Source organism: Bufo gargarizans, chromosome 10 (assembly GCF_014858855.1).
Source record: "Bufo gargarizans isolate SCDJY-AF-19 chromosome 10, ASM1485885v1, whole genome shotgun sequence".
NCBI lineage: Eukaryota > Metazoa > Chordata > Amphibia > Anura > Bufonidae > Bufo > Bufo gargarizans.
In genome coordinates, this window is record NC_058089.1 from 33,796,529 (window position 1) to 33,819,391 (window position 22,863).

General features: G+C 42.1%; 1 protein-coding gene across 1 annotated transcript in view; it reads left to right on the forward strand.

The window, feature by feature from the left end:
- The first annotated feature begins 216 nt into the window (after window positions 1–216).
- Window positions 217–22,863, forward strand: part of CDHR5 (cadherin related family member 5) — a 52,514-nt gene continuing 29,867 nt past the window's right edge. Inside the window, 7 exon segments of the mRNA XM_044270432.1 lie at window positions 217–354; window positions 13,640–13,803; window positions 14,781–14,831; window positions 15,287–15,379; window positions 16,021–16,113; window positions 19,043–19,150; window positions 21,498–21,668. Of these exon segments, the coding sequence (XP_044126367.1) occupies window positions 294–354; window positions 13,640–13,803; window positions 14,781–14,831; window positions 15,287–15,379; window positions 16,021–16,113; window positions 19,043–19,150; window positions 21,498–21,668 (741 nt within the window). The 5' untranslated portion in view covers window positions 217–293.

Sequence of the window (22,863 nt, forward strand, 5' to 3'; positions counted from 1 at the left end):
AGTAATTCAAAACTTTCCTTCCCAGGGAGAAATCCTCTTTTATTGAGCAGTATATGTTACATCCTGTTACATAGGTACAGCGGAGAGTGGGAGGGTGAATTAGCAATGAGATATAGTCTTATCGCCACAGCCATAAATAAGTGAACGAATAACCGGGAAGGAATCAAAGGTTAATCATGGATGATACTCTCAGTGTTCAGTCAACGTACAGTCTTTTCCATAAAAGAAACTAACACCCTACCCACACAGGAACAGCCACTTCTATTTGGAAAATCGGGACCCTCCTATCAAAAATGGGGCCCCTTTTGGCCCTATGTATTCTTCTTTTGATCCCTATGGGATGTTTATCACAAGGTAAGGTCTATGACTTATGTTCTTTCTTAGAAAATGCTGAATACATCAGTTAGTACGCATCAATATACTCAGGGGTTGGAAGCGTTTTCTTGGGATCTTCATAACAATATAACAACTACCTTCATTTTCATTCCCTCTGATATTCATGATATTATATACCAATATAAAATATAGCAACCTAAATACAGGGATGCAACAGTGCCAAAATTACGTCATCCGCTGGGATGTCAGGGTGTGTTATGTGTGGATATCTATCCAAGACTCTTCTGCAATATATTAGATCTTTGATTTATTACAGTTTAACTTAGTTTATACATTATATGACCCCTATTATGAATTGTTGTTCCTTTTGTTCAGTATTTTGCACTATGTACACTGGCAGTGAGCCTTGTTATATGAGAGCTGGGCGAGCAATACATCCTGATAACCTGTCGCCTGCACTTCCTCATCTGGCACAAGAGAGCAGGACTGGCACATGTTCCTTCTGACCACCGTCTCTTTTTAAATGTATATTCTGATTTCTACTAGATTCATTGTATATGGATTATTGAATTAAAGGGGTTTTCCAAGATTTTTTAACTGATGATCTATTCTCTGGATAGTTAATCAGTGCCTGATCGGTGGGGGTCCCACACCCAGGACCCCCGCTGATCAGCTGCTTGAGAAGGCACCAGCGCTCGCAGTAGCACCCCGGCCTTTTGCCACTTTACTTTGGCCATGTGATGTTGTGTTCATCGGTCACATGACCTAGGCGCAGCTCAGCCCCATTGAAGTGAGTGGGGCTGAGCTGCGATACCAAGCACAACCGCTATACAATGTAAGGGTCTGTGCTTGGTGAGCTGCGAGAAGGCCGTGACACTAGTGTGAGTGCCAGGGCCTTCACAAGCAGCTTAGCGATGGGGGTCCCAGGTGTCGGACTCCCTCCTATTAGATACTGATTACCTATTCTAAGGAAGTATAAAAGGCTTGGAAAACTGCTTTAATAGTAGATACATGTTGGGTCACTTGTCGCTTGGGGAAGCATCAACGCTGAGGCCAGTCACTGGGGAGTGCAAGGAGAAAAGGGTATATGGAGCATTTGCTTTTGAATAGCCTAAAATAGACCACCCCCTTATTCCAGTTATAAATAATTAGACATTTTCACCTATCCACTATATAAGCAATAACCGCTAGATACACTATATGGATATAAGTACTGGGACACCTACACTTTATACGTAACTTTACACGTACAGGAGCTTTTATGACATCCTATTCTAAATCCATAGGCATTAATATGCAGTTGCCACCCCCACCACCCTCACAGCTTTAACAGCTTCCACTCTTCTGTGAAGGATTTCTACAAGATTTTGGAGGGTGCCTGTGGGAATAGTTGTCCATTCATCCAGAAGAGCATTTGAGAGTTCAGGCATTGATGTTGCAAAAAAAAAAGGTCTGGCTCACAACCTCCCTCTAGTTCATAGGTGTTGGATGGGGTTGATGTCAGGGCTCTGTGTGGCCAGATAAGTTCTTCCACACCAGACTCACATAACCATCCCTTCATGGACCTTGGTTCTGCTGCAAGCAACAGAAAATGACCTTCCCCAAACTGTTCCTTTAAGGTTACAAGCATACAATTGTTCACAATGTCTTGTTATGCTAAAGCATTAATATTTCCTTTTACTGGAACTAAAGGGCCAAGGCCAACCCCGGAGAAACAACCCTATAGCATTATCCCTTTGCCACCAAACACCAAACAGTTGGCACAATGCAGACAGGCAGGTAATGTTCTCCGGGCATTCGCAAAGCCCAGATTCGGCCATCAGGCTGCTAGGTAGGGAGGCGTGATTCGTCACTCCACACACAATGTTTCCACTGCTCCAGAGTCCAATAGTGACGTGCTTTACACCACTCCATCTGATGCTTGGCATTGTGCTTGGTGATGTAAGGCTTGCATGCAACTGCTTGGCCATGTAAACTCATGTCATGAAGCTCCTGGTGCAGCTTTTGTGCTGATGTTCTTCCCATTGTGGAAATGAATGGGGATCCAAGTGATTGGTTCCCCACTGATCTAGCACCTATCCAGTAAAAATGAAAATTGCTTATAACTAGAGATGAGCAAATCGAACCACATGAAGTGGAATTCGATCCAAATTTCAGGATAAATTCGATTCACCTAGAAGCCGAATTTCCTCGTGCTTCGTGTCAGTGAATCGATTTAACCTGAAATAGTATAAAAAAATAAAAAATATTCAAACTTACCTCCTCTATTTGCTCGCGACGGTCCGCCAGCCTCTATCTTGCTTAAAAATCTCAGGCGAAATCCAGTGCGGCGTGAGCTTACATCATCATGCCAGCTGGCGTGATGACGTAATCTAGTGCTGCACAGGATTTCGGCCGAGATCTTCAAGCAAGATGGCGGCGGCCGGCCCGTCGTGCGCAAATGGAGGCGGTAAGTTTGATTTAATATTTTTTTATTGTTAATTTTACACTCAGATGCCGCAATCATGTATGAACGCGGCATCTGAGGGGTACAATGACGGGGGCGTCACTATCGCAGCTCCCTGTTATTGCACCCGCTACTTACAAAAAATGTGCTTCGTGATGAAATAATTAGTCAAGCTAATTTTTTTGTGAAATTCGGCGAATCAGCCCAAGCGAACTTTTAAGAAATTTGTTTATTTCTACTTATAACAGTTGTGTGGGTAAATCAGTAAGTAAATCACCCAACGTGATCTAAATACACAATTCAATTGAGAAAACAAATAGGTGAATAGAAAGATGTTCTTATTATTTAGTTATATTTTTGTCATTTTTGAGGCACCTTTCTATTCTCTTCATTTTATCTATTTTTTAATCATGTTTTTAGCTCCTGTCGGGTGCTGTACTTCTCTATTTTCCAATGTGTACTATAATATTTGCAGTTATTGTCTTGTGTTGCAGCCTGTGCTTATACTTGTGTACCTTTATAGATTACTGGTTTACAGGTTGTGCCTATCATAGCACACTTTTTTTGTGTGTGGTTCACACAATTGACTGCTCGATGATAGATTTTGTATAATAAAATATATTATTTTGATATTTATTGAGGAGTGCATCTGTTTTATACCTCCGGTCCTGTTTCTTCCTTTATATTCTGATTAGATTTTGTTTGGGGAGGTGGATAACACCTGAAGTGATATGAGTTGTGCTGATCCACTGTCTTGCTTCTATTCTGAGGATAGAGCATCAGTATAAAACACTGGGATAACCCCTTTCACTGTCAATAAGTTTTATACAATTTTTTGGGAAGAAATCATAAAATGAAGCAAACAGACATCGCAAGAGATGCCAGATGTTTCCTAAATATATCTTGTACAAAAATGTGCATATGGAAACAGAAAATATGTCTTGACTGTATTACTGTGAGATTGGAAGGTCAGGAAAAAATAGACTTAACACGACTTAGGTGCATAAAGAGTTTACTAAATTATGATAAAAGATATACAAAGACAAAGATTAAGTAAAGTAACAGTCACTGAGAGTCATCAACTAATGGGCAGGCTCCATCGACTATCGAACATCTTACTCTGATGAGCTCCTTGTTCCAGAACTAAGGGGAATATTTATGAAGACCCGCCATTTAGACGCTGGTCTTAATCACGGCCGGAAATGTTGGTCGATCCACCGAAGTTATGAAGAGGCGCCGGCCTCTACAAAACTTTGGCGCATCCACCGCTGTTCTAAATGTAAGCCAGCTTCTGTGGTGGCTTAAATTTAGACCATTTTCTATACCTAAAACAGGCATAGAAAATGATAAATGAGACAGGCTCTCAGACCCATCCCCTTCCCTGCCCACTCTACATCCACTATTTTAGACCCGGTGAGAGCGGGGAAAAGTCACAGATTGTGGCGCAAATAACCTGATAGTAAATGACTCCCTACGTGTTTTCTACTCTACTGGCCCCTCCTAGCCCCATCTAAAGGTCAGTATGTATGTACAGTTACCTCATACTGTAGAAATGCAGCCAGGTATAGGGATCACTAAATAAATTCATGAAATTAAATGGGAAGAACCAATTAAAAACCTCGCTTTACATGATATTTCCAGAGTTAACAGTAACAGTCTGTTCTGAGCGTATCTCATTTGTAATGAAAGCACTCAGTATTATCAACTAGTGCACAATTACAGTCCCCTTTATGCACAATTACACAGTACTTAACCCCTTAAGGACTCAGCCTTATTACACCTTAGGACCAGGCCATTTTTTGCAAATCTGACCAGTGTCACTTTAAGTGGTGATAACTTTAAAACGCTTTGACTTATCCAGGCCATTCTGAGATTGTTTTTTTCGTCACATATTGTACTTCATGACACTGGTAAAATGAAGTAAAAAATTACTTCAGTAAAAAAAAATTGCATAAAAAATACCTAATTTACCAAAAATTGGGAAAAATTTGCAAATTTCAAAGTTTCAGTTTCTCTACTTCTGTAATACATAGTAATACCCCTAAAAATTGTGATGACTTAACATTCACCATATGTCTACTTCATGTTTGAATTATTTTGGGAATGATATTTTATTTTTTGGGGCTGTTACAAGGCTTAGAAGTTTAGAAGCAAATCTTGAAATTTTTCAGAAATTTACAAAAACCCAATTTTTAGGGACCACTACAGCTTTGAAGTCACTTTGCGAGGCTTACATAATAGAAACCACTCAAAAATGACCCCATTCTATAAACTACACCCCTCAAGGTATTCAAAACTGATTTTACAAACTTCGTTAACCCTTTACAAGAGTTATTGGCAAATGGGGATGAAATTTGAGAATTTCATTTTTTTGCCTAATTTTCCATTTTAACCCATTTTTTCCAGTAACAAAGCAAGGGTTAACAGCCAAACAAGACTGTATCTGTATTGCCCTGACTGCCGTTTACAGAAACACCCCATATGTGGCCGTAAACTGCACCCCTAGAGTAGAAACTCCATAAAAGTGACCCCATCTAAGAAACTACACCCCTCAAGGTATTGAAAACTGATTTTACAAACTTTGTTAACCCTTTAGGTGTTGCACAAGATTTAATGGAAAATAGAGATACAATTTCAGAATTTCACTTTTTTGGCAGATTTTCCATTTTAATATTTTTTTTTCCAGTTACAAAGCAAGGGTTAACAGCCAAACAAAACTCATTATTTATGGCCCTGATTCTGTAGTTTACAGAAACACCCCATATGTGGTCGTAAACTGCTGTACGGGCACACGGCAGGGCGCAGAAGGAAAGGAATGCCATACGGTTTTTGGAAGGCAGATTTTGCTGGACTGGTTTATTTACACCATGTCCCATTTGAAGCCCCCCTGATGCACCCCTAGAGTAGAAACTCCAAAAAAGTGACCCAATTTTAGAAACTACGGGATAGGGTGGCAGTTTTGTTGGTACTAGTTTAGGGTACATATGATTTTTGTTTGCTCTATATTACACTTTTTGTGCGGCAAGGTAACAAGAAATAGCTTTTTTGGCACCGTTTTTTTCCCTGTTATTTACAACATTCATCTGACAGGTTAGATCATGTGTTAATTTTATAGAGCAGGTTGTCACGGACGCGGCGATACCTAATATGTATACAATTTTTTTTATTTATGTAAGTTTTACACAATGAATTAATTTTTAAAACAAAAAAAAGTTTTAGTGTCTCCATAGTCTAAGGGCCATAGTTTTTTCAGTTTTTGGGCGATTATCTTAAGTAGGGTCTCATTTTTTGCAGGATGAGATGATGGTTTGATTGGCTTTGATTAGGGTGCATATGACTTTTTGATTGCTTGCTATTACACTTTTTGTGACGTAAGATGACAAAAAATTGCATTTTTTACACCGTTTTTATTTTTATTTTTTTACGGTGGTCACCTGAGGGGTTACGTCATGTGATATTTTTATAGAGCCGGTCGATATGGATGCGGCGATACCTAATATGTATACTTTTTTTTTTATTTATGTAAGTTTTACACAATGATTTCATTTTTGAAACAAAAAAATCATGTTTTAGTGTTTCTATAGTCTTAGTGCCATAGTTTTTTCAGTTTTTTGGCGATTATCTTGGGTAGGGTATGATTTTTGCGGGATGAGATTACGGTTTGATTGGCACTATTTTGGCGTACATGCGACTTTTTGATCACTTTTATTACCTTTTTTGGGAAGTAAGGTGGGCAAAATTTCAATTTTCTTATCGTTTTTATTTTTTTATTTTTATAGCATTCACCGTGCGGGGAAAGTAACATGACTGTTTTATAGATCAGGTCGTTACGGACGCGGCGATACCTAATATGTGTAGTGTATTTTTATTTATTTTTTATTCAGTGATAAATGTGTTTTCTTTTATGTTAACTTTTTTCACTTTTTTTTTTCATTTTTTTGACCCAGACCCACTTGGTTCTTGAAGATCCAGTGGGTCTGATGTCTGTATAATACAGTACAGAACACTATATAGGGTTCTGTACTGTATTTTACTTACACTGAACAGATCTTTGCCTTTAGCATAGATTTATTCAGCACCATGGACAGCAGGACGCCTGAGAAGGCATCCTGTTGCCATGGGAACCTTCCCCATCTGCTCAGTTGTAGCCACAACTTCGCAGATGGGGAAGGGTAAGGACGGGGCTCTCGGGGGGCTGTCTGGGGGCTCTCTCCCTCTCCCATCGGGGGGCTGCAAAGGCACAGCAGCCCCCCGATGGGAGAGGGAGGGTGCTCCCTGAGCTGTTAACCTTTTCCATACAGCGGTCCGTACGGACCGCTGTATGGAAAGGGTTAAACGGCTGACATCGCATCACCGATGTCAGCCGTTTATACCAGGGTGCCAGCAATGTGCTGGCACCCTGGTATACCCACTGTACACCAACGATTATTCAATGGGAGGCAGGTGGGGGATCGCGATCCCGCCTGCCGCACCACCCGCAACCCTCCCCCTGCACCTCCCACCCGGATAAAATCACTCAGGGGTGCAGGGGGGGGGGATAAATTTATATTTTGCGAATACTAAAGTTTCTGATCCCCGCGGTCCGATCAGAAACTGCAGAAATCGCAGCAAACCGCAGGTCTGAATTGACCTGCGGTTTGCTGCGATCGCCGACATGGGGGGTCACGGGACACCCCCCGCGCATTTAGCCTAGGTGCCTGCTCAATGATTTGAGCAGGCACCGGGTTCCGATCACTGCCAGCCGCACGGCAGTGATCGAAAATACACAGGGCGTACATGTACGCCCTGTGTCCTTAAGTACCAGGGCACAAGGGCATACCTGTACGCCCTGTGTCCTCAAGGGGTTAAAAGGGTTTTCCGAGAATTTTTTACTGATGACCTATCTTCTGAATAGGTCATCAGTATCTGATCTGAGAAGGCCCAACACCCGTGAACCCCTTCGATCAGCTGCTGCATTTTATTTGATTTTTTTCATTTTTTGGTCTCTACATTTCAAAGCCATAACTCTGTTTTTGTTGTTACATCGAATAGCTGTATGAGGGCTTGTTTTTTGTGGGACGAGTTGTATTTTGAATGCCATCATTTCGGAGTGCATGTAATGTATTGTATACCTTTTAAAATCTTTTTTTGAATGTTGCAGTGAAAAAAGACAGCAGCAATTCCACCATTCTTCTTTGGATTTTGCTCTTATGTCATTTTCCGTGCTTTATTAGTGACATAATAGCTATATTCTTTGGGTCAGTACAATTACACCAATTCCATATCTGCATAGTTCTTTGTTTCATGGTTTTCCACTTTTACACAACTCTTTTTCTTGAAATTTTTGTGTAGCTGCATTCAAAGATCCATAACACTTTTCCTTTTCCATCATTGAAGCGATATGAGGGTTTGTTTTTTGCTGGAGGATTAATAGTTTTTAAGGTGCCAATTTGGTTTCATTAGACTTTTTAATTTTTTTTTATTGCATTTTTGGGAGGTAGAATAAACAAAAACGTACACCTAATAGTCATGCATATGTACACCTATGCACCACCTGTACAGGAACGCTGAAGTCCTATGTGTGTTCTAGCATCCTGTAGGCCACAGGTCTAAAGTGGCCTGTGGCTGACAACATGGAGAATAGCAGGGATTCCTGCTCTATCACAAGCTCTAACTGTATCTGCATCCTATAGACGCCGATACACTTGACAGTGCTGGGCCACTCCAATCCTGGTGGGCCCTACCATGCCAGTGTGCCCAGAGCCATTGCTCCCCCTACACTCCTGCCAGCCGTGCCTCTTCCTGTCACCACTCCTGACATGCCTATTTTAGAAATAACTTGAATTCATTGTAAATTGCAAGTAATTCATTCCCTTTACTTCTAGCAGGAATAATAAAGGAATGCCACATCATAGAGCCATAAGAATAGATGCCCTAGAATTGCTATTACATGGGGAATGCAAGTAGTTACTAAAAAAAGACATGTCAGGAGAAGTGAGAGTTCCTCTTTAGGGTTTAGTTATCATTAGAGGTGGGACGACGAATCCGTTGAATCCACAAATCCCTCGAATCGTGGACTCGAATCCTGACCTATTTTGTAAAATTCCAATCTGACAAATCCCGACAGCGGAGACCGGTGCAGTCCCTGTATTCTAATGCACCAGCCCCGCTCACTTTTGTATAATCTTACCTAACCTGTAGGTATTGTTAAAATATAATAATCATTTGTAATCCAGCTGTATTACTTACAGCTAAGTTCCGTAGCAGGGAGGAGGCAGGCCGGGAGGACGGGAGGGCGGCGCGTCACTCACTACGTCACGCGCCCGCGCCGCCTGCTTTATTCATAAAGTGGGCAGCGCAGGTGCATGACGTAGTGAGTGATGCGTCGCCCGTCCGTCCTCCCGGCCTGCCTCCTCCCTGCTACGGAACTTAGCTGTAAGTAATACAGCTGGATTACAAATGATTATTATATTTTAACAATACCTACAGGTTAGATAAGATTATACAAAAGTGAGCGGGGCTGGTGCATTAGAATACAGGGACTGCACCGGTCCCCGCTGTCATTACTAATACAGATGCCGGCCCCCAGCCCCTGTATTGGGGGTCATTCATACTGCAAGGACACTGTTATGGGGGGATCTGTGGATGGCACATAGCACAAGATGCATATGTGTCATTCACAGATCCCCGCCATAACAGTGCCATCCAGAGATCCCCATAACAGTGCCATCCAGAGATCCCCATAACAGTGCCATCCACAGATCCCCATAACAGTGCCATCCAGAGATCCCCATAACGGTGCCATTCACAGATCCCCCATAACAGTGCCATCCACAGATCCCCAATAACAGTGCCATCTACAGATCCTCCCCCCATAGCAGTGTCATCCACAGATCTCCCCCCCCCCCATAAGTGTTTGGATCACTTTGTTTCGTGGATTCGTAGGATTCAAGATTCAATAGATTCGAGAACCTTTTCGGATTCGGAAAAAATTGGATTTGTCCCACCTCTAGTTATTATATAGTATAGTGGGACTTAAAGGCTGTGGACACCTTTGGGGCAATTTTTTATCATTGCATTTTACTCATTTTGGGCTAAAAATATTTTTTTTCAATTGAAAAACTCTCAGCAATTTATGTGATACATGCAGTTAAAAATCAGCAATTGCAGATTTTCCCTCCTGAGTTCCAGTCAGCTGATGGCTCATGTGGAGCCTTATCTCTGATCTGACCTCATTACACTCATTATAGCAAGACTGTTATCAAAATGTTAAGAATATAGCCTAAATGCGTGTTTATGAGGTTGAGAGATAAGCTGTCAGCTAACGGAACTCGGGAAGGACAGTCTGCAAATAGACTTATTTTTACCTGCATGTTTCACGAAAACTGTTGAAATTTTTAACTGAAGACCAATGGAAAAAAGGATTTTAGCTCAAAATGAGTAGAATGCAATCATTAAAAAGTGACCCAAAGGTGTCCATAGCCTATAATTAAAAACAATATCAAAAGAACTGATTGTTAACAAATATTACAGGTTAAAAAAATCAACAAAAATTCTTTGTTGTGGAAAATAATAAAAATAAAAACACAAGTGCAATTTATAATTTGCCTCTGCATTAGATTTCTGCGTAAAAAAGTACATGCCATTTTTGTGCAAACATTTGAGACTTTTTGTGGCTTTTATGCCACTTTTGCCCCTTTGAAAATTGATGGAAAAGGGTGTGTGGTTACTATGGTAATTAGGTGAACGCCAGATTTGGCAACTGCAATTTTTTTTAAATCACAAAAAATTGCAATCTCGATCTAGTGGGGGTGGCTTAAAAATCAAGTAACTTTGTGTTATTTGTAAAGATGCTCCAAATTTTTGTATACATTGTGTGACATTTTAAGAATTTGCCATAAATGATGGTGCCGTAGACTCAAAACTGACTTCAAAAATCCTCATGGTAAATTCTCCCATCTGGTATTACTGCATCCATAACAACCTGAACTGTAAAGTTATCATGTTCTTTATCCCACATGGGGAACATCATACAGAAACACCAGAATTACTGTTTTTGTTTGCAGTGAAAAGTGACCAAAAAGTTACTTTGTTATTCTTATTTTACATTCCACAACAAGTAAGCGTTCTCACAGCTCGATTGATGGAAAAATAAAAATGTAATGGGAGTTTAATGCAGGCACACAAAACAATTCACAGGCAAAAAAAATAATAATCCTCTTATAGAGCCATGTGAACCGAAAAATAAAGAAGTCATTGCTATTGGAATGTGATGATGAAAAAATTGTTTTGTCATTATAGAGCAAACTGAAGCAGAATCCAGTCGGCACTCGATCTTGCAATCACGTTGCAGCGGGAAGGAGCAAACCCCACGTGAAATGTATGAAGGAATCCCAGCAACCGTGTCTTGCTTCAAAGTATATTCTTTTTATTTTTTAATCATTCAATGTATAAGACGCATTTCAGCACAAAGCCTGGCTGAGAAAGGCTTTGTGCCGAAACGCGTCTTTATTATACATTGAATGATTGAAAAATAAAAGAATATACTTTGAAGCAAGACACGGTTGCCCGGGATTCCTTCATATATTCACTTCAGCAAACGGCATTTATCATACAGAGAAAGTTAATACAAGGCACTTACTAATGTATTGTGATTGTCCATATTGCTTCCTTTGCTGGCTGGATTCATTATTCCATCACATTATTCATTGCTTGCTTCCAGGGGTTACGACCACCCTAGCAATCCATCAGTGGTGGTCGTTCTTGTGCATTGACCCCCTGAGGAGCCGATGCAGAGGATGGGAGTACACCCTGATGATGATGTTCTGGAAGTGTTAATGTGTCGTATCTCAGGTTGTACTTTTTACATTTAGTCTTAGACTACTAATTGCCTTATCTTGCCATGTGTTTTTTTATACATCTGTACTAAAACTTTACTTTTTTTTCTGTCTTTTATTTACCTAATCTTATCTAACCTACTTTCTTTAAAACTATCTCAGGTGTCCCCTTCTTTTTTGCAATGCTATATTGTTTTTATTAGTCGCTGTTCGCCAGCCACCTGGCGTCTTCAGGGGATCGGGCAGTGTGCACACTGCCCGATCCCCTGAAGACGCCAGGTACTGGCAAAACATGTCGGGGGGCAGTGAATGAGAAGATTTTAAGCATTAGGAGACCCTAATAAGTGCAATATAAAGGAGGCACAAATGGATATTAGGCAATAACTGGAGCTAGCGCGCAGCCACCAAAACAGTGACACCTGATGATAGTTTTAAAGAAAGTAGGTTAGATAAGATTAGGTAAATAAAAGACAGAATAAAAGTAAAGTTTTAGTACAGATGTATAAAAAAAACACATAGCAAGATGAGGCAATTAGTAGTCTAAGACTAAATGTAAAAAGTGTATTTAGGCCTCTACATGTGTAGGGTATATATGTAAAGTGAGTATCTCAGGTTGTCGCTCCCATTGGATCAGGTGCAGTAAAATTATAGTACTGAATAGTGCTGGTGGGAATAAAGAGAAATGAGGGTGAAGGGAGGACAGAATTGTCTGTTTGTGGGTGGGGTGTGGGAAGCTTGGTTCTAGAGATGAACAAAGTTTGTCATCATCTGCTTTGCCAAATTTTACATTTGCTTTGTGATGAATTACTTTGTCACAAAGCGAATTTCTTTGTAAGTAGTGGGTGCAATGACAGGGAATGGCGATTGTACTGCACCCGTCATTGAACCCCTCAGATCAGGAGCGTAACTACCATAGCGGCAGACCATGCAACTGCTATGGGGCCCAGGGCAAGAGGGGGAACCAGTTGGGATTATCTCCTCCTCTACTGGGGGGTGAGAACTTGGTCAGGACTCTGCCCTCTAAAGAAACAACTTTTAGCAAACAAGGCAGTGGAAAAAAGTGGCCCAAGGGTGATTGAAAGGGGTTTAGGTGGAAACCCTTCTCTCCTGGTTTGATCCTTACCATGGGGCCCTTACTTCTCTATGTACGCCACTGCCTCAGATGCCGCATTCATTGCTGATCACGGCATCTGAGATCCATATTAAAGCATTATAGTGTTTGCTAATTTCAAAAAATGAAATTATACTTACCTCATCCATCTGAGCGTGAAGAGGCCACCGCGGCCATCTTACTTAAAGATTCAGATCAAAATCTTCAAGCAAGATGGCCGCATTGGCCTCTTCGTGCTCAAATGTATGAGATAAGTATGATTTATTTATTTTTTACCACCATTTAAGGAAAAATCGATTCGTTACCACAAAGCACAAACAAATTTGGCTTCGTGGTGAATCAAATTTTTCCTGAAATTCGGATCGAAGTCCACTTTGTGAACTTCGTTTTCCTCAACACTACTCAGTTCTATTACTCTCTAATGGCAGGTTACAGTTTTAACAGCACAATGGTTCTAGTACAAAGAGAAATGTATATATGTGGGCCGAATGCATGGCCAACCGTGAAGTACATGTATGAGCCAGGTCTTTAAGAGCCATTCTTTGGGAGGGGCTCTTAACTCTCAATAAGAGGAGGTGTCTTAGCAAAAAACTGTGATGTCCATATGTCTTAAAGGGGTTCTCCAGGACTAAAATATCAAAGATAGGTCATCAATATGAGTTCAGTGGGGGTCTGACACCAGGCATCCCAACGATCAGCTGTTACCGGCACTGGCGGATCCAGGAAATAAAATAAGTATGGTGCAGGAACACCACAGCTTTGTACATTGTGTGGTGGCCGTTCTCAGGTGCTGTCACTGATGCTCCTTTCCAAGTGAATGGGACCTGAGAACACCCACTGCACAGTAGCTGCACATAACATAGCGGCATTTTAGGCAGGTATGTTGGCAGTCAGCTTTCTATCATATGAATATCATCTTTTTTTCTACAGCTTGTAGGCCTGATAACGAAACTCCAGCTATTAGGGAAGATGAAAAACCCGGTACAGTGGTGACAGGATTAATTATTAATCCTGGGCATACAGTGGAAGTTAACTCAACTAAATTTGGAATAATTGGAACAAATTTGGTTTTAACTGAAGAAGTAGACTATGAGGTAAGTCCGTGTCAATGTCCGGGTAATTTTTATAAAAATTAAAAAAAGTTGTTAAATGGCATCTGTCTCCATTGTTAAGGGAGCTATGATATATTTTTATGTATTTGCACACCCCACAAACAGCCTCCAATTTACCAGTCGGGCAATGAGATGACCCCTCGCCCCATTTGCAATTGAGATGTTTTTAGTATTCTTGTTTTAAGCCTAGAGGGTTCACTTGGCGGCAACATCCACCTGCATATGAAATCCGCATTCAACAGTACACTGTAAGTGGATTGCTCCCCTTTTGGCACTGGAATGTCCTTCCTGATAACTGCCCCGTGTAAATATGCTGCTAATCACCCGACAAAGCACTGTGTATCTTCATGCAGCACCTAAAATCATCACTTGTTAGCAGCACATGACCCTGTGTAAATATGCACAGTAAATGGGGATGAATGATCGTAATAACTAGGGATGAGCGAATCGACTTTGGATCCTTCATCCGAAGTCGATTCACATAAAACTTCATTGTATCTGTACGGTATTAGAATGTATTGGCTTCCATGAGCGAAAGTTATTACTTCATGAAGTCTCACTAGACTTTGTGTAATAACTTTGTGAATTAATTATTACTGTAAAAAAAAAAATTGATATCGAACTCAGGTTCGGTTCCAAGTAGTACAGAGACTTCGCGAAGTAATAACTTCAGCTCATCGGAGTCAATACATTCTAATACTATACGTAGCTCCCGCTCCATACAGTATTACAACAACGTTTTATGTGAATCGACTTTGCATGAAGCATCCGAAGTCGATTCGCTCATCCCTAGTAATAACGATTATTCGTCCCCCATTTCTTTTGCATCAGGCTGTGTGAAAGACCCCATAAATCAGCATAGATTGATGTTAATATTCTCTGGGCCGTGTAAGGGGAGCCTCAGTGAGTATGCATATCTATTGTCATTTGTTACATTTTACTTTTCTTTGTATTAATAGGTGGAAACATTCATAAGAGTGACTCTTATCTGCAAAAATAATGGCCAGATTGTAAGTAACATCCTCCCTGTCAATCTTAGGGCTCATGCACACGAGCGTGTGTGGCCCGTGCTGCAGACTGCAAATAGCGGGTACCAGCCCAGTACATACCGTTTGCGGATGTGAGCCCAATTCATTAAATGGGTCTGCGATCAGCAAGATACGTTCTGCACCGCCGGAGGCACAGACCAAAATCCCACGGAAGCCTCTCGTAGTGCTTCCGATCCCTGCCTCCGTTCCACACCGTATCCTGCAGATTGCGGTCCGCAATACGGGCACTGATGGCCTACGGTCGTATGAATGAGTCCTTAATGTTATGTTGCTCCTTCATGATGTCGTTCTGTCACTATTCCTTTCTCTAAGTCATTGTGTCAATCTTCATATTCCAGAAGCTACAGTCATAGTGCAATAGTGATGTGGCTGAGAGTCTGAAGATTACATGGGTTGATATTTTGTTTTTTTTTCAGGTTCCTGGAGGAACCGTTTATATACAAATTATTAATGTCAATGACAACGCACCCGTCTTCAAGGAAGTGAGCTATAATTTCAGTATTCTTGAGGTGAGTATTTTATAAACGCTCCTTCTATGTGATAACCATTGAAACAGAGAGGAGCTGTTCATGGCACCCTGTAGACTGTCCATCGAGTCCAGTCTACAATGTAAGGTTTTCATTCTAATGACACATGAGGATCCCAGAGGTGGGGACCCCAACAATCAGAAATTTATCATTTATCCTATTTATAGGTGATGGTGGAAAAACTCCCTTAAAGGGGTTATCTGACCCCTGAAATGCCCCCCCCCCCTCCCACCCATATGCCCGGGCCCCTCACACACAATGTACTTACCTGGCTCCCCAGCACCCGGGTCACTTCTGAAGCCCGCACGGCCACTGCTGCATCTCCCCATCACGCGGATGAAAACATGGGTGGGGCGCAGCCAATAGCAGGCAGCTATAGCGTCACATGCTATGAGCTCACAATTTTTACTAGAAACAGCTGTCAATGTAATGTGCATGGGGGGGGGGGGGCCTCCAGACTCTCCCACGTTGGGGGAAGAGGGGTTAGGCACATTGAATTTTGCCTGGGAGAGATAGATCTGCTGTTTTTGAAGGCCAGCTATTAACCATCAGACTGTTGGTAAATCACCTGTATGACATGTTTCATAATGCAACATCAAACATCATTTTATATGTATATTAAGAATCTGCCAATGAACAGCGCCCTTGGTCCAGCAATACAAGCTGAAGATGCCGATATGGATACCCTCTACTATGAGCTCATTGGGAATGATACGGTGAGAGGAACAACAAATATTTGCTATACCTATGCTATGCTCTGAATTTATTTTCGTTGGTAGTATCCCCCCTTCATGATCGCTGTTGACCTTTTGTTATGGAGGTCTAAGAAGTAGACATGACATGAGATGTTCTGTGAGGGACAAGCAGCAATATTTCAGATTGTTTCATGTGTTGTCTACTTTATTCTGTCCTTCCTGAGGGCATTATAAACTAGTGACTGACTCTGAGGTCAGTTAGACTACTAACACATCAGCGTTCTCCCTTTCCGCTATTGAGATCCGTCATAGGATTTATGGCGGGGGAAAACGCTTTGTTTTGTCCCCATTCATTGTCAATGGGGACAAAACTGAACTGAAGGGAACAAAGTGCTCCAGATAGCGTTCCGTTTAATTTCATTGCATTCCCATGACGCACACAAAAACGCTGAGTGCGTCCTGGGAAACTGATCAAGACGGACCCGTCATGACTCACAATGTAAGTCAATGGTGACGGATCCGTTTTCTCTGACGCAGAAGAAAACGGATCTGTCCCCCATTGACTTACAATGGTTTTAGAGACTGATCCGTCTTGACCTTTCAGAACGGATGCAGGCGGTTGTATTATTATGACGGAAGCGCTTTTGCTTATCCACATGACAGATCCAGCAAAAACGCTGATGTGAAAGTAGCTTTACTTAACCGGGGTATTCCCTATCCTCAAGATAGGAAAAAACGATTAGATTGGAGGAGGTCCTAACACTAAGACCCCCACTGATAGCGAAAATGGGGGCCCCAGGACCCGTGGGGCACCCCGAAGTGAACAGAGCAGATGATTGGGTATGTGCGCAGTCACTCTCTTAATTTCTAGGGGAGTTCTGGAGATATAGCCGAGTACAGCGCTATGTCCGGAAATCCCATCTAGAAATGAATGGGGCGTCTGTTTACTTCAGAGGGCTCCACTGGTTATGGGGGCCCCCTTTCTTGGCAGTAGGACCGCCAATGATCTAATAGTTCTCAGAATAGAGGATAACTTCATATAACTGGAATATCCCTTTGGGTGGTTGTATGATCTTCTGCTCCCCTTACCTACCATCATATAGTGCATGATAATACATTTCTAACATAGCTAAAACCAGCCCTGTACCTCACATGGATCCAGAGATCTCCCGCTTCACTGCTTCAATTGCTTCCACCCTGGCAGCTCAAGAAGTGTGTCCTTTCTGCTGCAGCTCTCTTCCTGTAACCAGGGCAGGTGCAAGGATTTTTGCCAACACAAGCGAAGCTACATTTTGGCGCCCCCCCCCTCGCATCTCATCTGGCCCTGGTCCCGTCTGCAGCAGCTGGCCTCTGTGTGGTCCTGGTATCTTCTCTCTGCTTCAGACAATCGCTGGTTTGAGGACCGTATTTTTCACCCTCTAAGACACACCTAGGTTTTAGAGGAGGATAATAAGAAAAAAATATTTTCCATTACACCTCAGGTCATACCAGCAATCAGACCCCCAATGTTAATCAGACCTCAGCTAACAGCCCCAATCAGACCCCCAATGTTAATCAGACTTCAGATCAGACCCCCATGTCAGACATCAGCCCCCATCCATCAGCTCCCCATGTCAGCCTTAATGCCCCCATGTAAGCCATCATGCTCCCATGTAAGCCATCATGCCTCCCATGTAAGCCATCATGCCCCCCATGTCAGCCATCATGCCCCCCATGTCAGCCATCATGCCCCCCATGTCAGCCATCATGCTCCCCATGTCAGCCATCAGCCCCCCATGTCATCTATCAGACCCCATGTCACATTTCTCCCCCTCCATGTCAAATCACCCCCCCTTTGTCACATCAGCCCCCCATGTCACATTTCTCCCCCTCCATGTCACATTTTTCCGCCCTCCCCCAGGGTGCGCCCTAAGGCAGCCGCTTGGTCTGCCTTATGGTAGCACCAGCCCTGCCTGTAACTACTACAGCTTCTAACAGAAGATATGACTGGTGGCAGTAGGAGATTTCAACTAAGCACGTTTGACTAGCTCAGTGAGACGGACAAAAAATAAAAAAGAGATCAAACAGCAGGTGGCGCTGTATAGATACATTTTATTGAATAGCTCACTGGCTGTAGTAACTATTTAATTACTTTCAATTACAAAAGTATTCAGATCCAGGTGTTGGTTAGAAAAATGTAGAATATGCTTTGTGACACAATCCCTTTAAGAAAGATAATGTGGCCTTGTGAGACTCATGGTATTACCTTTTCCACGGACCTAGTATGGACCCATGTGTACTTTATGTGCCCACATAGTACCTCTGTTATACGGCATGGGACGAGAGTGCAACATTGGCATGAAATATGTGGTAAAAAAAATCCTAGAAAACCATAGGCACATTGGAGTATACAATATGGCATCAGTGGTCCTCAGCAAATATGAAATTGTCAGTCTCTAGGTAATAATATATCATTATATCCAATTGATTTATAGACTCTAAGGGGTATTCCCATAATTTGCTGACATATGCCAAAACATTATAATCAGTGGGTTCACCGATCTGGATATACATTTGGTACATCTGTGCTGCTGGTCACCCACTGTGTTTGGCAATGCATTCAAGTGAATGAGGTTGTGGTTATCTCCATGTGGCCGGCAACATCACTATACAGGGAAAATCATTGAAAGAACCGCAATGCTTAAAGTGCATCTGTCAGCAGTTTTGTACCTATGACACTGGCTGACCTGTTACATGTGCACTTGGCAGCTGAAGACGTCTGTGTTGGTCCCATGTTCATATGTGTCCACATTACTGAGAAATATGATGTTTTAATATATGCAAATGAGTCTCTAGGACCAATGGAGAACACCCCTCAAACCCAATGCTCACTATCACTATTACTATTACTTCATAACCTATTAACATACTAATAACATACTAATTATGCTTTTTTTCCCCTTACTATTAGGCTGCTGGTTATTTTAGATTGTCTTCTGTAACAAATCCAGTCTTACTACTGAATAGGTCTCTGGATTATGACCTGCACCCCCACATACGGCTGAATCTCACTGCACGGGTAGGTTGTGTTCAAGGGTAAACACAGAATGCACCGGGCCTCTGTGCAAGATTTGTTCGTGGACGCGTTTCTCTTTCAGCCTTTTATGTCTCTCTAACAATTCACTAGCAATAGTTTAAATCATGAGATTCTTAGTCTTGAATTTTTATATTGATCTGCAAGCATCGTTATCTTATTGGCGGGGGTCTGACACCCCACAACCGCATCGATCAGCTCTGCGGTGTCGGAAATAGGAACGGCACAGCTCAGTACATTATGTAGTAGACGGAGCTGGTTCCTGCAGCGCTGCTCCCATTCCCTTCTATCAGCTCACATTGGACAGACCTGTGTAGTATCTGCACCTACGTCCTGCTCCGGGGCTACAAGGTAACTCCGAAGCAGGGGGGAAGGGGTTTTGGACCTCCACCAATCAGATAGGGATGGCCTATCCTGAGTTTTGAGGAATCAAATACAATTGAAAGTGGTGTTCTAATGTGAATCCAGAACTACTTGGCCAAATATTTGGGACATGTGGCCTAGATGTCCAGTTCTAGTGACACCAAAAATCTCTGGAAAATAGTAGACTGAACCACATACAGTGTGTTTGCGAACATTCACCAACATGGTTCATAAGCCACGTGTTTGCATACATCCCAAGTCAAGGTGCTGCAATGTGAAAGTTAGCATGAAGCAGACCATGCGGCCAGGCCCCTGTCATAGAGAGTGCCAATTTCACTGGGTGATGAGCACAAAAATATGACCTGTATAGGTGCTGTAAAGGGTAACATGTAACATAGTAACATAGTACATAAGGCCGAAAAAAGACATTTGTGCATCCACTTCGGCCTGTTATCCTGTAAGTTGATCCAGAGGAAGGCAAAAAAAAAAAACAACGTGAGGTAGAAGCCAATTTTCCCCACAAGGGGGAAAAAATTCCTTCCCGACTCCAATCAGGCAATCAGAATAACTCCCCGGATCAACGACCCCTCTCTAGTAGCTATAACCTGTAGTATTATTACACTCCAGAAATACATCCAGGCCCCTCTTGAATTCCTTTATTGTACTCACCATCACCACCTCCTCAGGCAGAGAGTTCCAGAGTCTCACTGCTCTTACCGTAAAGAATCCTCTTCTATGTTTGTGTTTCCTCCAGACACAGAGGATGTCCCCTCATCACAGTCCTGGGGATAAATAGCTGATGGGAGAGATCTCTGTACTGACCCCTGACATATTTATACATAGTAATTAGATCTCCCCTCAGTTGTCTTTTTTCTAAAGTGAATAACCCTAATGTTGATAATCTTTCAGGGTACTGTAGTCCTCCTATTCCAGTTATTACTTTAGTTGCCCTCCTCTGGACCCTCTCTAGTTCTGCTATGTCTGCCTTGTTCACAGGAGCCCAGAACTGTACACAGTACTCCATGTGTGGTCTGACTAGTGATTTGTAAAGTGGTACAGCAGCTGCCTGACACTGGTTTTTACTGCTTAGTTTGCTGTTTATTAAAATTCCTAGGTCCTTTCCATGTCAGTGTTACCCAGTGTTTTACCATTTAGTATGTACTGATGACTTGCATTATTCCTTCCCATGTGTATAACTTTACATTTCAGTATTAAACCTCATCTGCCACTTATCTCCCCAAGCCTCCAATCTATCCAGATCGCTCTGTAGTAGTATACTGTCCTCTTCAGTGTTAATTACTTTACGCAGTTTAGTGTCATTTGGGTCTTATTTTAATTATTATTTTTTGCTATAGGATTTCCAGCTTCTTGGTGAAAGCTAGCAAATGTTCTGATTGTATGGCTTTCTATCACAAAAACTGGCTAAGTTGCCCATATCAACCAATCGTTTTGACAAATGTCCCTCTATAGAACTCCAATATATTTTTAAGAGGCAGAAGTGATTGGACAGATTTACTATGGTCTTAATATTAGATAAATTTACTATTCTGGCCCATAGACCTTTATAAATTTGAAGTATTGTAAATCCTGTGCCAGATTCATGCTAGAATTCCATTAATGCACCAAAAATGTTTCTGTGCACCAGAATTTTGTCTCTGCGCTAGAAAAATACATCTGTGCGCCCAAAAAAATCTGTTTAGTCGAAGCTTACACCGCCTATAGGTTGGCATAGTTACACTCCACAATGTGCCAAAATGTTGTATAAAACAGCAAATGTCATGAAAAGTATGCACGCCAATTTTTTTATGCTAAATGCATTAAAAAACTGGCGCATTTCTAATAATAAATGTGCTCTCTCGTGTACCAAACTTTGTGGACGCATTGTATGATTTTAGATATATCACACGTCTTCATTTTTATCTTCTTGTGCATTTTTCAAATGACCGTGTCATCGTCTGTTTCTGTTTAGGACACTGAATTTCCTGACGTTCATCCCAGTTTCACAGCTACAACATCTATAATTATTGACATCATTGATGCAGACGATAAACCACCTTTCTTCCAGCCCTGCAGGCTGATAGGCACGAAGATCTGTATTAGCAATGGCTACACAAGTAGCGTTAACCGTTCTGAACAAGCAGTAAGTGTGGGGGTGGTTTACGGAGGTTTCTAGTGATACGGGCTTTATGAATTTCAGATGAACACCATTGAAATGTATGTGGTAATTACTGTTCCTTAGGCCAGGTTGACATCATCATCTCAGAAGAACCATCAGAGGAACAGAAAACAACAAAAACAAAAAAATTGATCCTTTATTTTACAGAGTAACTATACCTTTTTTCTATTTTTGATATGCCATAGGGACATACCAGAAGTGTTGATTGTTGGGGGTCCCAGCTCTGAGACCCCCACGATCGCTAGAACATGGAGTCAGAAGCGCTCAGCCGAGCGCAGCTTCCCTTGCTGATGAGCGTGAGATTGTGGAAAAGCTCGTAGACTTTCTATTGAAACTGTCTACAGTCTTGCACTCAGCAGCGAGGAGAAGCTGCGCCCGGCTAAGTGCTTCTGACTCCTCATTCTAGTGATCAGTAGTGGTCTCAGAGCTGTGACCCCCGCCGATCAGGCTCGGACTGGCCCACAAGGGTACAGGGGAATCCCCCAGTGGGCCCCTGAGCAAGGTGGGCCCCTAGTCTCCCACTCCCTGCACAAGTGGCACAAAACTTACTGCACTACATACATATACAACGAGGAACAGAAGTATTTGAACACCCTGCGATTTTGCAAGTTCTCCCACTTAGAAATGATGGAGGGTTCTGAAATTCACATTGTGGGTGCATTCCCCAAAAAATTCACGAAATCACATTGTATGATTTTTAAAGAATTTATTTGTCTTGCACCGCTGAACATAAGTATTTGAACACCTGAGAAAATCTGTGTTAACATTTGGTACAGAAGCCCTTGTTTGCAATTACAGAGGTCAAACGTTTCCTGTAGTTCTTGACCAGGTTTGCACACACTGCAGAAGGGATTTTGGCCCACTCCTCCACACAGATCTCCTCTAGATCTGTCAGGTTTCTGGGCTGTCGCTGAGCAACACAGAGTTTCAGCTCCCTCCAAAGATGTTCTATTGGATTTAGGTCTGGAGACTGGCTAGTCCACTCCAGAACCTTGATATGCTTTTTATGGAGCCATTCCTTGGTTATCCTGGCTGTGTGCTTCGGGTCGTTGTCATGTTGGAAGACCCAGCCATGACCCATCTTCAATGCTCTGACTGAGGGAAGGAGGTTGTTGCTCAAAATGTCACAATAAATGGCCCCATTTATCCTATCCTTAAT